At 34.8% G+C, this 16,870-nt stretch overlaps 1 protein-coding gene across 5 annotated transcripts in view; it reads left to right on the top strand.

The window, feature by feature from the left end:
- The window catches only part of GLRA3 (glycine receptor alpha 3), a 197,423-nt gene that overhangs the window by 143,369 nt on the left and 37,184 nt on the right, over nucleotides 1-16,870 (top strand). For 4 of the 5 annotated variants that reach the window (XM_070069662.1, XM_051832423.2, XM_051832427.2 and 1 more), the window contains 3 exons: nucleotides 1,724-1,938; nucleotides 13,776-13,919; nucleotides 16,166-16,210. In XM_070069662.1, the coding sequence (XP_069925763.1) occupies nucleotides 1,724-1,938; nucleotides 13,776-13,919; nucleotides 16,166-16,210 (404 nt within the window). The remainder of the gene's footprint in view (nucleotides 1-1,723; nucleotides 1,939-13,775; nucleotides 13,920-16,165; nucleotides 16,211-16,870) is intronic. The other variant, XM_051832426.2, reaches the window with a different exon arrangement.

The raw sequence follows: 16,870 nt of genomic DNA, 5'->3' as shown, positions 1-16,870 counted from the left end.
CATAAAAACACATATTTCAATAAAACATGATAGCTTGTATTTTTCTTGAGAATCACAATAAAATAAGAGAAGTTATCCAAAATAACCAGTCGTCAGGATTGGTTACTTCTTATATAATGAGATTACTAAGTGAATTGTTAGTTATAGCAAATATTTCAGTTATTCTTGCTCCACTTTATTTCAGTATTTTAAAAGAAAATTTTAAAATATTTACATTTAATAACATTTTAAATATGTTCATAAGATTCATTAAAAGTGGAATCCAAATTTCCTAGTGCTTACATGTCTTTATAACACTTCTAAGTCCAGAAGTCAAATCTATCCTTCATGAATGGTAGTGCTCTTGCATCACCTCTGACATCACATGTGGCCCAAGATATCATGGGTTTCCACTTGACTCAATCTAGCCATACATTAGCAATATTCCTTTATATGCTCTTTGATATCTTTTCTTCATTGTTGGGTCAGAGAATCGTTCTTAAGGAGCAGAAGATTAACTCTGATCTCACCTTTCCAAATTAATTAGAAGATAGAAGATAGAATAAAACCAGAAATTGGAGGTCCACAACATGATGCAATGGGTTAAGCTACCACTTGGCAACCATAATTCAAAGTTTGAGTGCAGGTCTTAGTCTTAGTTACTCCACTCCCATCCAGCCTCCTGCTAATGCAGGAAAACAGCATAATATGGCCCATGTATTTGGGTTCCTGCCTCCCACAAAGGAGACCTAGATAGAGTTCCAGGGCTTCTTGTTTTTCTCTGACACAACCCTGGTTGCATCAGCCATTTGAGAAGTAAACCAGCAGATAAAAGATTGATCTCTTTCTTTCTCTCTTGTTCTGGCTCTCACTCACCACCTTCCAAATGTTTTGCTTTCAAATAAATAAATTTTAAAATCTTAGAAAAGAAAGAATTGAGTAAGTTAGAGGAACTTTTCAAAAATATTCAATTATTTGATAGGGAGAGAGAGAAGGAAGGAGGAGGGAGCAACAGAGAGAGAGCAAGGACAGATAACAGATGACATAAAGTAATAGAGATAATAGAGGAGGGAGTAGAACCAGGAGATTAGCAGAAACATCAACTTCATGTTTAATTAAAAATTAATTTTTCTGCTATTTATTACATCCCATGACAGAGCTAAATAATAGCAACATAAAGTCATAAGTATATATAACAAATTAAACCTATTTGATTTTGTTATTCACAAAATTATTAATAGGAAATAACATATTTGTTATTTGTTTGTGTTATTACTTGCAGAACTATTCATTTATGATCATATTTATTTCTTAACACTTACTTTAAAATAAATAAAAATAAAGTTCTATGGAAAAAATAGCTCTAGATTCTAAATTATACACTTTACAGCACCAGAAATAGTCAATGGAACAGATTTTTATGTGGTAAGTATTCATTTCCTTAGTCTGCCTCAGAAGCAATTATTAGAATCAAGTGAAATAATAGATCTTGGAGTAGTTAGTCAAATTTGAAGTGCTAGTCAAATGTGAAGGATTATTTCCTCAAAGAGCACACTGTTTCATTACATTGACCTAGATGCTGAAAGAAAAGTAAAAAATATGTTTTCCAGGGACCAACCTGAATATGTGAGTTAGAATATAATGAAATATTTTAAGACAAAATTATTATGAAAATGAAATTGATACTTGATGCCATAACAAAGATCTATTTTACTAATTACTATACTTATTTACAACCAAATAGGAAAGTTTACATGTATAGAAGTGAGATTCCACCTTGAGCGACAGATGGGATACTATCTGATCCAGATGTACATTCCCAGTCTCCTCATTGTTATTCTGTCCTGGGTTTCATTTTGGATCAACATGGATGCAGCTCCAGCCAGGGTAGCATTGGGAATAACCACAGTGCTGACTATGACCACACAGAGTTCAGGATCACGAGCTTCTTTACCAAAGGTAAGTGTTCTGGAAAAACATACATGGACTTGCACATATACTTCAAAATATCTTTTTTTCTGATGTCAGATATTTCTCAAAAGGATTTCACTATTTATTAGTGATTTTAAAAGTAGTATGTAAAGAGAGTAGAAAACTTGCAAAACACTAAAATAGATGAATGAAAAATTATACAGAGCAGTGATATATGCTTTTCACATTGTGTTATTTATTTAAATATCAGTAATAGTCTTGTACATTGTGAAATTATTTGTATCTATAATTTTTAAATATTTAAAAATATATAAAAACATTTATTTTATTTGATTCTACCTGGTAGATTTAAAGGTAGCACAGTACTCCATTGTGTGCATATGCCATAATTTACTTTTTCAATTTCAAGACTAACACTACATTGAGTATTTATACAATCAATATTAAATATATGCATACATAGGTATATATATGTTTATAGGCAGACCCACACATGCATATATATGTATATAAATACTGTTTTACACATATTTCATATATGCTCTTGGAGCTAGAACTTCTGAGCATTGATGTGTATTGCCAAAGTTATCTCCAGAAAAAAATCCTACAAAGTACACTGCCACAAATATTGTGTAAGTGTCCTGGCTACCGTGCAGTTCCAATCCACTTTCCTGCTAATGTGCAGGGAATGGAGGTCCAGAAACTTTTGAGTTCCGAACTTCAAATATAGAGAAAAGTTGACCACATATCTTGAATTTTGTGACAGGTGTAAGAGGTAGAGCATATATAATCATTTGGATTAGAATTTAGGAAGGCAGGGGCCAGCACCATAGCTCACTTGGTTAATCCTCCAACTGTGGCACCGGCATCCCATATGGGCTCCGGGTTCTAGTCCCGGTTGCTCCTCTTTCAGTCCAGCTCTCTGCTGTGGCCCTGGAAAGCAGTGGAGGATGGCCCAAGTGCTTGGGCCCTGCACCCGCATGGGAGACCAGGAGGAAGCACTTGGCTCCTGGCTTTGGTTCGGCGCTGCGCGCTGGCTGTAGCGGCCATTTGGGAAGTGAACAAATGGAAGGAAGATCTTTCTCTCTGTCTCTCTCTCTCACTGTCTAACTCTGCCTAATAAAAAAAAAAGAATTTAGGAAGGCATACACTAAAATCCCAAGAGAAACAAGAATTAACCTATTGGATGATGCCATTCAAAAATGTAGAAAATTGTTTATAATAGAACATATGATAAACATGATATAATATGGTAGCATAATATAATTCTGATTATGCGATGACTAGAAAAACATGCTTGCATTTAAAAATAGATGTCTAAAACCATGCACCTTAAGGTCTGCTGTTTTCAACCTCACAAAAGAACCCTGAAATGCCTGCCATTGAAACAATCGCTATTTATCTAGTGACAATTTCTAGCAGGTAGGAAAACAAAATTAAACTTAGGAAATAGAAACAATGAATCATTAATTTATGGTAACTGTTTATTGCTCTGTCCAAACTTTCTGTTAATGCAAATCTTGTAGGACTTGAAGGAATTGGAAAATTAGTCAAATAACATTCAGAGAAGAGAATCTCTAGGAATATAATTTAAACAGCTCATTTGAAGTCCTTCACAGCTGAGATTCCTCTCATTTTCTATCATATTGACCTCTACAGTATCACGATAAATCAAACACTTAATAGTCCAAACCAAGAGACTTGTGATTCAATCGTTGGAACTTGGAGCAATTTTACATTTCTGCACCTCCTGCATTAGGTGGACAAAAAAGGGTGTCATATGCATCCCATTGTCAGAAAATGTTTAAGGTTGAATAATTTCTTGTGTTGTGTTTAATATTGTATAATTTCAGTGTTCTTGGAGCAGAGTGAGAAAAAATGGCCGTCATTCTGGGGCTACATACTGGAGAATTTTATAGTCCTTGATAATGTTTAGGTTTATTTTGTATGCAGTAGTAGTAGGTCCCTGAAAGGTGTTTTGTTTTATAAGGTTTTTTTTTAGTTCTAAAATTTAACAATTTTAACACTGTATACACATATGTAATATTTGTCTTGAAAACAGAGATATCAATATCAAACTGAGGGATTAATGATAATGATTATAATTTGGTGAAAGAAGGGTGCATTGTCACGTACATGGTATGATTCAATGAAATATACCAATTGATACGATATCCACACAATATTTGTATTCCCTAAATATTAAATTAGGAAAAACATATGATAAAATCACAAAGCTTAAATTTTTTAATGCCATAATACTGCAGCTTTGGCATCAAACTGATTCAAAAATAAAAGATGTATATGCAATTCTAAGAATATTTATCCTAAAACATGTCTTCAACTCCTTTCACTGCATACATACATATCCTGGAATCATAATATTATCCCCTAAAAAATAAAAATGTGTGTAAATATGTCCTTTTGCTATGGAAGGAAGAACTTGGTCCTCAAATCTGTATTGAAATGCACTGTTGAGGCTTTTTTTTATGTTCATGATTCCAGTTTGAAGTTATAAATAGAGCTCTTCGACTCCAGACAAAAAGACAATCGGAAGGTTTATGATTATATGAAAGATGATGTTATAGAAATACAAAATACTTCAGCACACAAACACACACACACAAAACCAGAGAGAGAAAGGTCACAAATATAATTTAACCTTAACTGAGTCTGTCAAAAAAGGTAATATATAAAGAAAATCCCATAAGTGTAACAGCATGCACATTTAAAGCATTTCTAGTGACATTCAGATTTATTTTACAGTTCATGTAAGTGCTAAAAATGAGAAAGAGTCTCATGTCCTATTGAAGAGATGACAATAAACTCTAGTAACTGAAGTAGAAATCAGATATAACAGTGTGACCTTTAAAACTCCTTTAGTCTCTTTGGTTGCACTTTCTTTGACTGAAAGGATTAGTCAAGTTCATCTTTTCAAAATAATTTAGCTCCGTTATACAATTTTATGCTATATTTTAAATCTTAAAATAAGAACATTTATGTAGAAAACAAATCCCGTGTTAGAAGCATTTTTCATTTTCTAAATCCTCTGAGTAGCATTAGTATGTACATGACATAGTAGGGCACTGGTGGGTGACCCTCAGGATGATAAATGTCAGAATGTCAAATCTCACAATAACCGGTAGCCTGTGTGATTCACTGCCTCATGCCTAATGCTCAGAGAAAACGAATCAGCCAGCTCCTTTTGCCTTTCCACTAGTAGCTCCACACTACTGCAACAATTGCTCCTCTTTTTTTTTTTAAGTTTTCTCTCTATATATGAAAGACAAAATAGCAGAGAGAAGTGGAGAACACACAGAAACACACAGAAAGTGCTATATATATTTCAACATTCATGTTTCAGAAATTATGTTGTTCTAAAGGTAAAATTATATTTCGTCTTGTATTTCCTCTAACCATATTTTTGGGCTAGTGCTTAATTTGAAAGAAATTTACAAAATATACAAGTTTTAATGTATGGCTAATAAAATTTCTAAGCATTAATATCTGAAATATTCATATTAAAGACAATTATTTCCATGCATTTATTTTTTTTCAAATTGATACATATGTTATAATTTAGAAGCAGAAAATATCTAGTTTTTCTATCAAATAAATAACAAGATAAGTCAATCTGCGTACTCTCTTTCTTCATGACCCTCCCCATCTACTGGAAGATCCTTTACCCAGCCCATCTCTAGACCATTACCCCCTTGTATTTTCTTTATAGTATTTCTGTTAACATTATGTGTTTGTATTTATTCTGTGTTTTCCTACACTGAATGTAAACACCATTAATAATGGATATTATTTTTCTTCCTCATCTCTGTTCTTATAGCATAAAGAATATTACTTAGTACATCATTTTGTTCAACACATGTAGAATGAAAAACAGAAACTGAATAAATGTAGGTAATGTAAGAGGATAGCTGAAGCCTAATTTTGAATGTTTTTATAAACCATAAAACTGATTTTGGACTTTAAATTAATGAAAAGAAAATTAAGAGTTTTATGAAGTTTTATGTTTTATGAAGGCAATACAATCAGACTTGTCTTTAAAAATGATCACTGGTGTGAATGACCTAGCAGTTAAGATGTTGGTTAAGACAACTGCATCCCATATTGAAGTGCCTGGGTTTGATACTGGCTCTTGACTTGTTTCCTGCTAATGCAGACCCTGGGAGGCAGTGATGATGCCTCAAGTAATTAGATCAGTGCCACTCATGTGGGACACCTGGTTTGCATTGCCGGCTTCCAGCTTCAGCTTAGCCCAGTCCCAGCCATTTTGGGCAATTGTGGAATGAGCTAGTAGATGGAACCTCAATCTATCTGACTCCTCGCTCTCTGTCTCACTCTCTCTTTCAATATCTTTCCTCAAATAAAAAATGTTAACAATTCATAATCATTGATTGCTGTGTCAAGGCTACCTCTGAGGGAGTGGAAAAATGTTCGTTGTGGCTTAGATAAATGTGATGGAAGTAAGGAAGGAAATAATTTATAAATTTGAGAAATAGCAAGATAGAATAATTAACAGGCTTATTTTCTTTTCTTTTTTTTAACTTTTATTTAATGAATATAAATTTCCAAAGTATGACTTATGGATTACAATGGCTTCCCCCCCATACCGTCCCTCCCACCCACTACCCTTCCCTTTCCTACTCCCTCTCCCCTTCCATTCACATCAAGATTCGTTTTCGATTATCTTAATATACAGAAGATCAGCTTAGTATACATTAAGTAAGGATTTCAACAGTTTGCTCCCCCACAGAAACATAAAGTGAAAAATAATAGATGATTTTTTTTAAAATGATGATGAAATCAGATCAGACCTATTGTCATGTTTAATCCCAGTGAGAGTCAAGTTGGGAGTTGATAATTTCTTTCTTTTTTTTCTTTTTTTTTTTTTTTCACAGAGGATCAGTTTAGTATACATTAAGTAAAGATTTCAACAGTTTGCACCCCCGTAGAAACATAAAGTGAAATATATTGTTTGAGTACTCGTTATAGCATTAAATCTCAATACACAGCACATTAAGGACAGAGATCCTACATGAAGAGCAAGTGCACAGTGACTCCTGTTGTTGACTTTACCAATTGACACTCCTGTCTATGGCATCAGTAGTCTCCCTATGCTCCAGTCATGAGTTTCCAAGGCTATGGAAGCCCTCTGAGTTCTCCGATTCTTATCTTGTTTAGACAAGGTCATAGTCAAAGTGGAGGTTCTCTCCTCCCTTCAGAGAAAGGTACCTCCTTCTTTGAAGACCTGTTCTTTCCACTGGGATCTCACTCGCAGAGATCTTTTGCCAGAGTGTCTTGGCTTTCCATGCCTGAAATACTCTCATGGGCTTTTAGCCAGATCCGAATGCCTTTAGGGCTGATTCTGAGGCCAGAGTGCTATTTAGGACATCTGCCATTCTATGGGTCTGCTGAGTATCTCACTTCCCATGTTGGATCACTCTCCCCTTTATTTATTCCATCGGTTAGTGTTAGCAGACTCAAGCTGACTTGCCCCAAATGATAGAGTTAAAAACATACCAGGGGATTCCAATTCAATCCCATCAAGGTGGCATGTACCAATGCCATCTCACTATTCCAAGTGATCAATTTCAGTTCACAATTGATCATAATGAAAGGACTAAGAGTCAAAGGGAGCACATAAACAGGCTTATTTTCTTTAGATGCAAGAGAAGACTACTAGGACTGAGGGTGACCAATGGTAAACAGAGACAGACATTTTAGTTGGAGAAAGAAGTTGAACTTGTTTATAGTCCGGTACAGATTCAGAACTTCTTTTTACTCAGATTAAGCATGAGGTGTGTGAGACATCCAAAGGGTTTTGTTACATAAAAACTTGTCTATAGAGAGATCTAGTCAGGAAATAGAAACTTGAAGCTGTGAGCACAGATATGCATGGGAATAGGATTCATTGGTGAGAGATTTGAGAGAAATAAAGGAGGTATGAGAGAATAAAGATGGCCAAAGACATAGCCTGAGGAACTCATAAAAGAGAAAGAGTCCACAAGTACATAAGAGTGGTACAGATGGAAAGAAATACAGAGAACACAGGTCACAGAAGCCATGGGAAGATCATGCTTCCAGGAGAATGCAGTCTTTGGCACAATGGCTTGGGAATGGTTTCCAGGGCATAGGTCTCCTGACAGTGCATTTAATTAGTAAGCTTTAGGCTTTATTTCCTCTCAAGGAGTAATACTGAGAACAGACTAGTCTTTAAAATATAATTAGAAAAATCGTGGCCGGCGCCGCGGCTCACTAGGCTAATCCTCCACCTTGTGGTACCGGCACACCGGGTTCTAGTCCCAGTCGGGGTGCCAGATTCTGTCCCAGTTGCCCCTCTTCCAGGCCAGCTCTCTGCTGTGACCAGGGAGTGCAGTGGAGGATGGCCCAAGTACTTAGGCCCTGCACCCAATGGGAGACCAGGAGAAGCACCTGGCTCCTGCCATCGGGTCAGCGCAGTGCGCCGGCCGCAGCGCGCCGGCCACGGCGGCCATTGGAGTGTGAACCAATGGCAAAGGAAGACCTTTCTCTCTGTCTGTCTCTCTCACTGTCCACTCTGCCTGTCAAAGAAAAAAAAAAAGAAAAGAAAAGAAAAAGAAAAAAAAAATTGTTGGCAAGCAGTTCAGTTCAGAGGATGCACCAGACTGAGTGGCACTGTGGCAAAGAACAGCAGGCAGTAAGGTGTATTTAGAAGTTAATGGTTCTGAATCATGTGGGAGTACACTGTATGTCATGAGCTGATGTGAATGTGTTGGACTCACAACTGCTATCTTTATTTTAAAGTTACTCACTCTTGAATTCCAAAATTCCCAGTCTGTATTGGAGGGGTAGCCAGGATGGAGGAGGAGAAAAAGAGTTGAAATTGGTGGAGGGTCATAAGAGAGGATGAGGAAGTAAGTCTTTAAGGCTAAATGTTCAAGAACTATTTGCAATTAGCTGAAATCTGTCAAGCAAAAATAGCATTTTTCATATACCTGTTGTCACTGAAAACACTTGCTGAATTAGTTTAGAAATTGTATTTCTGATTTAATCTCTTTGGTTCATGTCATCATAGATTCAAGATATTAGAAAATGTGTACATATTTTATAAGTCATTTTGCTGCAGGAATAATGTGACTTGACACAGTGGCTTTGAAAACTGTATTGCAATTTCCAGGTCTGTATGCATCCAGAGGCATCCAGGAATTTCTGACAGATTTTAAATCTATACTTTGCAAACAACTGGAAACTTAACACAGTCCTAGAATAAAATGAGCCATTACTTTTTCCCCAGTGATGATCATTTTGACCATCAGAAATCACATTTAAGTTGCAAGAAGAAATGCAAGGTGATACCTTGTCAAAATACTTCATATGTAAGTTGACAGCATTAGAAGAGACAAGAAGAGCACTCTTTGTAAAATAAAATATTCTAATCCAAGATATTAACAGAGTGTTTCTCCAGAAAGTGAATCTCCATTTGAGTCATCCATGACTCACTCTTCCGCCTGTATTTTAACATTTGATACCTTCATTCATCTGTTCATTCACCCAGGAGATATGGATACTTGTGCTGAACAATAACAATGCAATATGTCAGGCAACACAGTAAATAAGCACAGATGTCATGGATTCTGGACTAGACTTGGGCAAAGCCCAGCCTTACACATTGAAGAGCCAGTTGGGAAAGGTGGCAGAGAGATATTTTTTTCTTTATTTAGTCCTCCCTCCAATACTTTCCCACAAATGTTGGGTCACTTACCCTTTAAAATTACAACCTAACCTTCATCAAAATTCCCACAGGCTGCCATTTGATTCAAAAATACAGGTGAAACAAAAAGCATAAAAAGAGTCAAGTTTCCAAAATGTAGGATGATCATCCTTAAGATAATTATATATGAGTCTAAAGAAGCCATGCATCTTTATCTGAACCCAGCATGATTTTCTGCCTCATGTATCCATAACTTCTTGGACAGAGGAATATTTATTTCTACTAGATGGAAGCAGGCTTTCAGGTAAATTTCCATTTCTAAGAAAAAATGGGAAATATCTTACCTCACATAAATGTGAGAATCTCTTACCTTTATTTCAAATAATGGCAAATGAGTAAACTTTCCACATCTAACTATGGTGAGGTATACAACAAAATAAAACATCTCATAATCCCTCACAAAAGGTAACAGTTTTGTAGACATTGCAAGGTATATCATCTTAACTCTGGAGTGCATGCACACATCCACACACAGATACAATAAGAGGGGGCATTAATACTCAAAGAATACTTTTATCCTTCAGCAATTATCGCGTACAGAAATATTTCTTCAGCCACAAACTCAAATCACCACAATAGTAACCTGATGTGATTATTAAAACTGTTTCTTAAAAGTCAACGAATTACTTCATCCAATGGACAGAGGTCTGTATGAGTTTGATTCTAGAAAATATGGATCTTGCTCTTTCTTTTACTCTTCCTTTCCTGTCTCTTTCCTTTGTGTTCCTTTTCATTTAAAAGTGTATTGCGTTATTTCCTTTTCTTTCTTTTCCTTTTCAGTCTCTTCCCATCCTTCCCTTTGTGGTGACAGGAAAAAGCAAGAGCTATGGAGTCTTAGCTGAGGAGGAGATGGTTGGTTGGGGTTGGTGGAACCTGGGTAAAGGGTGTACCTACATATCAAGTACCCATAGAACGTGGTAAAGTAAGTTAGGACCAATGCCAATAGGGCCTTCAGGAATAGGTCCAGGACCAAGATAGCTACTGAAACCAACAGTGTGCAGGCTGGGAAAGTGACTGGAAGAATTGAAATATATTAGTTTTACCTATCAAATGAACAATCAAAATGCTCTGTTGACAATAATGGGAGCCAAGTTTCACACTTTTAGGGGAAAGCATTACGTATACAAAAATCATAAAGTATAGATGAAGCATGTGATGTTGAGTTGGAATTAAAGATACTAGTGTCAGTTCATGGTTAATGGATAGACATAGATAGATACAAATGCTGTTTTGTCTATGTACCAAGTACATATGCTTGTGTAAGTCCTAATTCTGTCCAAAGAGAGAGCTTAAAGGGAATGCCACAGAAAGAAATTAGTAAACCCAGAACACATATCTTGTTTTAAATAAGGATTCCTCATAAATAATGAATAAATATAAATAATAAAGGACTGATTCATGGACTGGACCAAGAAAAGTACAAGCTGATCCTGGAATATCTTATAGAAGAAAATAAGGAAATGCTCAAATAATGGCTTTTCAAAAAATATCTGTTTACTAACAGCTAGGGCTAATATTGTCCTAACCTGGAATAGCATTAGCACCAAAATTAACAATGATATAAATGTACTGTGTCCTATTGAATAATATAACTATCCATGTCTATACTGATATAAATAATAAATGAATAAAAGGTAAATGCAGGAGACAGGCAAGTTTCCTTACAATATAATGTTAACAATAGATGTAGACAAATGGTGGAACTGGGAATTCACCATACAGTAATAGCAGCTTCAGTCAAAAATCATCAATGAAAGTTAAACGTAGTGTGTGAAAGCTTAAGGTAATAGAATATTCACACAGTTTCAAAAAACTCCACAAATGGAAATATTAGAACTGTGATACCATTTTTTTTTGCCACAGTGTTTTGGCTTCCATGCCTGCAAAACTCTCATGGGCTTTTTTAGCCAGATCCAAATGCGTTAAGGGCTGATTCTGAGGCCAGAGCGCTATTTAGGACATCTGTCATTCTATCAGTTTGCTGCGTATCCTGCTTCCCATGTAGGATCATTCCATCCTTTTTAATTCTATCAATTATTATTTGCAGACACTGGTCTTATTTATGTAATTCCTTTGACACTTAATCCTATCTTTTTGATTAATTATGAACTTAAACTGATCACTTTAACAAGTAAGATGGCATTGGTATATGCCACCTTGATGGGATTGAATTGGAATCCCCTGGAACATTTCTAGCTCTACCATTAGGGGTAAGTCCGAGTGAGTATGTGCCGAATTGTACATCTCCTCACTTTCTTATTCCAACTCTTTTATTTAACAGGGATCACTTTTCAGTTAATTTTAAACACCTAAGAATAATTGTGTGTTAATTACAGAGTTCAACCAATAGTACTAAGTAGAACAAAAAAATACCAAAAGGAATAAAATAGTAAGTTGTTCCTCGACAGTCAGGACAAGGGCTGATCAAGACATTGTTTCTCATAGTGTCCATTTCACTTCAACAGGTTTCCTTTTAGGTGCACAGTTGCCATCAATCAGGGAGAACATATGATACTTGTCCCTTTGGGGCTAGCTTATTTCACTCAGCATGATGTTTTCCAGATTCCTCCATTTTGTTTCAAATGACTGGATTTTTTTTTTTTTACTGCTGTTAGTATTCTATGGAGTACATATCCCATAATTTCTTTATCCAGTCTTCTGTTGATGGGCATTTAGGTTGATCCCATGTCTCAGCTATTGTGAATTGAGCTGCAATAAACATTGAGGTGCAGACAGTTCTTTTATTTTCCAATTTAATTTCCTTTGGGTAAATTGCGAGGAGTGGGATGGCTGGGTTGTATGGTAGGGCTATATTCAGGTTTCTGAGCAATCTCCAAACTGATTTCCATGGTGGCTTTACCACTATGGCAAAAAAAAAAAAAAAAAAAAAAAAAAAAATGACGTAAATGAAAGATCTCTGTGAGATCCCAGCTGAAAGAACAGGCCATCAAAGAAGGAGATACCTTTCTCTGTAGGGAGGAGAGAACTTCCACTTTGAATGTGGCCTTGTTTAAATAAGATCAGAGTCGGTGAACAGCCTTGGCAGCTCATGACAAGAGCCTCGGGTGATTACTGACGTCATAAATAAGGGTTTCAATTGTTAAATCAACAACAGGAGACATTGTGCACCTGCTCCCCATGTAGGACCTCTGTTCTTAATGTGTTGTACTTTGCAAATTAATGGTAAAACTACTACTCAAACAGTACTCTGTAATTTGTCTGTGTGGGTGCAGTCTGTTGAAATCTTTACTTAGTATAAACTAAGTTGATCATCTGTATATAAAGATAATTGAAAATGAATCTTGATGAAGAATGGGATGGGAGAGGGAGTGGGAGATGGGATGGTTGTGGGTGGGAGGGAAGTTATGGGGGGAAAAGCCGCTATAATTCAAAAGTTGTACTTTGAAAATTTATATTTATTAAATAAAAGTTGAAAAAAATATATGATGTAAGAACAATGGGGAAAATGGGAATGGGTTGATAGTATTATGTGGTAAGATTAAAAGATCTTTATTTGCATAAACTTTTTAAAGTAATCTCATACTTTGGTGGATGTATATATACATATATAATCAAATATTAACAATTGAGGAACACAAATTCTTTTCACTATTCTTATAACATATCCTTAGCTTAAAACACTTCAAAATAGGTAGTAAATAATCATATAGTACTCATTTAAAAATGCATTGAAATAAAATTATCATAATTTAATTGACTAATAAAATTTGAAAATTTCAGATGAATAGATAAAATTAAAAAGTCAAAGGTGCTATGTATATTTTAATGTTTATGTTTCAGAAATTATGCTGTTCTAAAGGTAAAATTATATTTCATCTTACATGGCCTCTTATGTTTTTGCACCAGTGTTTAATTCAAAGAAAGAAATTTACAAAATATACACATTTTAATGTATGGCTAATATAATTTCTAAGTATTAATATCTGAAATATTCATATTAAAGGCAATTATTTCCATGTGTTTATTTTTTCAAATTGATACATATGTTATAATTTAGAAGCAGAAAATATCTAGTTTTTCTCTCAAATAAGTCACAAGATATGTCAATCTGCTTACTCTCTCTTTTTCTCTTGGCTAGGTTTCATATGTCAAAGCTATTGATATTTGGATGGCAGTATGCCTCCTTTTTGTGTTTTCAGCCCTTCTGGAGTATGCAGCTGTAAATTTTGTATCAAGGCAGCACAAGGAACTTCTGAGATTTCGAAGAAAGAGAAAGAATAAGGTAAATGATTCAGTGTATTGGGTTTGGTGGGATATCCATTTTCACTGGCAAGTGCATTTTTTGTATTTAATAGAGATGTACAAAGAGGATATTGTGACTTGGGGCTAAATGACCAATTAGTTTTCTGTTGATCTTAGGCAAAAGACTGTGAAGCAATTGATCAATTAGTTTTACAAAGTGTCAAAATAGCTTCAGCAAGAAAATGGTGATACTACACTTTAAAGAGCTATATCTAAAGCAATACCTTAAAGAGCATATCTGGTGGCAAGAGAGCTTTATCTTTTTTTTTTTTTTTGTAATGTACTTTCTGGACTAACAGTGTCTTGCTTCAGTTAATGAAATAAGGAATTTCTTACTTGTAATATTAGAGTGTTTCTAACAGCTTTACTTTCATAACTCATCAGATATAATTATTAAAATTGTTCCTTCTTATGAGATAATTCCTTTAATTTTCCATCAAATGTTATTTATCAATGGCAGGGTAGTACGTTTGTGCAATAATATATGATCTATTTTACACACAATATCATGTTCATGACTTTTCTGTGGAAACCTCATGGGAAACAAATAACAAGACATTGTTGTCTTTCTATAATCTGTTAAAAAATGAACTGATAAGAAAATTCTTATTTTGAACATCATAAAGGGAGCGTGGATGGGAAGGTCCCCTGTTTTTAAGACCTGGAATGGAACTTCCCTTTACACGTATATGGTTTGGACCCACCCCATCCCTTTCTGATGGCAGGGTTTCTACTGACAACTTCAATTCTTCTCATCTGAGTATACTGAGATTTTGAAAGCAAATGGAATTCTGAAGCAATAAAGTAATATCACAGTTATATTGAATCATGACCAAGATACAATATACTGAAAAAGTCAAGTCAAACACAAATTTTAAACATAATGATATAGTTCATATATTGTGAAAAGTTAAGAATTTTTTGAAATTTGCAATTGTTATTCCTTATGATTTGTAAATTATGTACTAAAATTCATTTTTTAAAGTTTTAAGACACTAAGCTTTTATTTCTCCGTGCTCCTGTCAACTCAGTATTAAAACTATTCTAAAGTAACAATTTGTTCAGTCATTTTCAACTGGCACTCAAAAAATTATCACTACTCTAATAATTAGCAACATTGAAAGAACCTCAACACTGGGAAACTGAGTTACTACACTGGACAGAAAACAATGCTAGAGCTTACATTTCATAAATCTTTATGAAAATGTATGCGCATAATTTTGTATTAAAATGTATTTTAATGGAGATATTACCTTTTCTTTATCTTCTTGCCCCACTTCTGCCTATTCTTCTGCTCTAATTATATTTTCTCAATCTTCTTCACTCTCCCTTTACCTTTCCTCTCCCTCTTTCTCCTCTGCCACTCATTCCCCTGCTTGCTTTCTGTTTTCTCTTAAGATTCTTGTCATTGGCTAAAATGTTGTAATAGGACAAATGCTGTATCATAGGAGTAAAGCTTTTATCTTTCTTTGCTATTAGTGATTGATGAAAACAATTTCCTCTTCTAATGTCACTAATCACAAGCAATGCAATATTCATTTCCCTATTACCACGATTTTCTTTTTCTTTTTGTATTTTCCATCTTTTTTACCTTCTTCCCTCTTCTTGTTACAATGAATCAGCCATGTTCTGCAAATACCTGAAATGAAAAGTGTTATGTACATGGTGTCTAAATGGGAAAGTCTGAGAGCTCAGATATTCTACATCCACTATTTGATAGTCAGAGTATCCACTGGATAAAATAATAGACTTCAATATTAGACATTGAATTCTTGTTCCTAATTTTAAAACTTTTAAAACTATGTATCTAAGGATAAAGTGTCTCTCTACTCTGTTTTACCACTTGAAGAATAAGTTAAAATATCTTATACCCCTTACTTTTTTAACTTTAGAAAGACACAAAAATTGATGTTCCAGTGATTGCATTCTGGGAAAATGTAGGAATACAAAAGGTAATATCGTATCATTTTCTCACCACTACTTGAAATATTCAGGAAGCCAATGTCATGAAATATAATCAAAATTCATTACAGAAAGATGTCAGCTACTTTTAAGCTCAACTCATGCTTTGCAGTAGATACTTTGCATAAGTGAAATATCTCTCTTGATACATACGTATGTTAAATAGTAAATGTGATTAAAATCAATTGTGTAATTATATTTAATTATATTTGGCTTGATTCTCTGGTTTCTCAATCCCTCTTGGTCCACTTTACCTTCCAACAGACAGAAGCTTTTGCACTGGAGAAGTTTTACCGTTTCTCAGACACGGTAAATTGACTTTCTTAACTCTAAGTACAGAAATGTGGTCATCAATGAAAAGCAGTTAGCACATTCTGCACCAGGACAGTGTTTGGTGGGGAAACATAGCACCTCTCACACTGAAACTCAAACAAACACCATCCTCCTTCAGATAAGAATGATGATCTCTTTATCTAAGAACCCCAATCTTCCTTTACTAAATAAGAGGATATTCATAAATTACCTTTCAATTTATTAAAAGAATTCTTTTATTGTCCAAAATAATTTTAACTATATGTTGGAGGAGAAATAGTATGTATATTTTGTAGTAATCTCCATGAAAGGAACAATCTTCAACTTGTGCAAAATCAGTTTCAAAGTAAGTAGAAAGGTTATTCATGAAAACAGATTCTAAAATTAGCTGTATAAAAGAAATCAAAAGGTCCAGAAACTGCTTTGTGCAGTCAATGGAACTTTAGAAACAATTCTTACTGTTAAAATATACTAAAATTACAGCAAATGAAAACTGAGGTTTTAAAATTTTCTATTTATTTTATTTTTTGAGAGGCACAGTGATGGGAGAAGGGGAGAGAAAAAGAGGGAGAAAGAGAGAGAGAGAGGAGAAGGACGGGGGGAGAGAGAGAGAGAAAGAGCACTTCCAATCACTGATTTACTCCATTCAGGTCTCCC

The sequence above is a fragment of the Oryctolagus cuniculus genome, chromosome 2 (genome assembly GCF_964237555.1).
Source record: "Oryctolagus cuniculus chromosome 2, mOryCun1.1, whole genome shotgun sequence".
Taxonomy (NCBI): domain Eukaryota; kingdom Metazoa; phylum Chordata; class Mammalia; order Lagomorpha; family Leporidae; genus Oryctolagus; species Oryctolagus cuniculus.
Note: the sequence above shows the minus strand (reverse complement) of the source record. Positions and strands in the feature narration are given on the sequence as shown.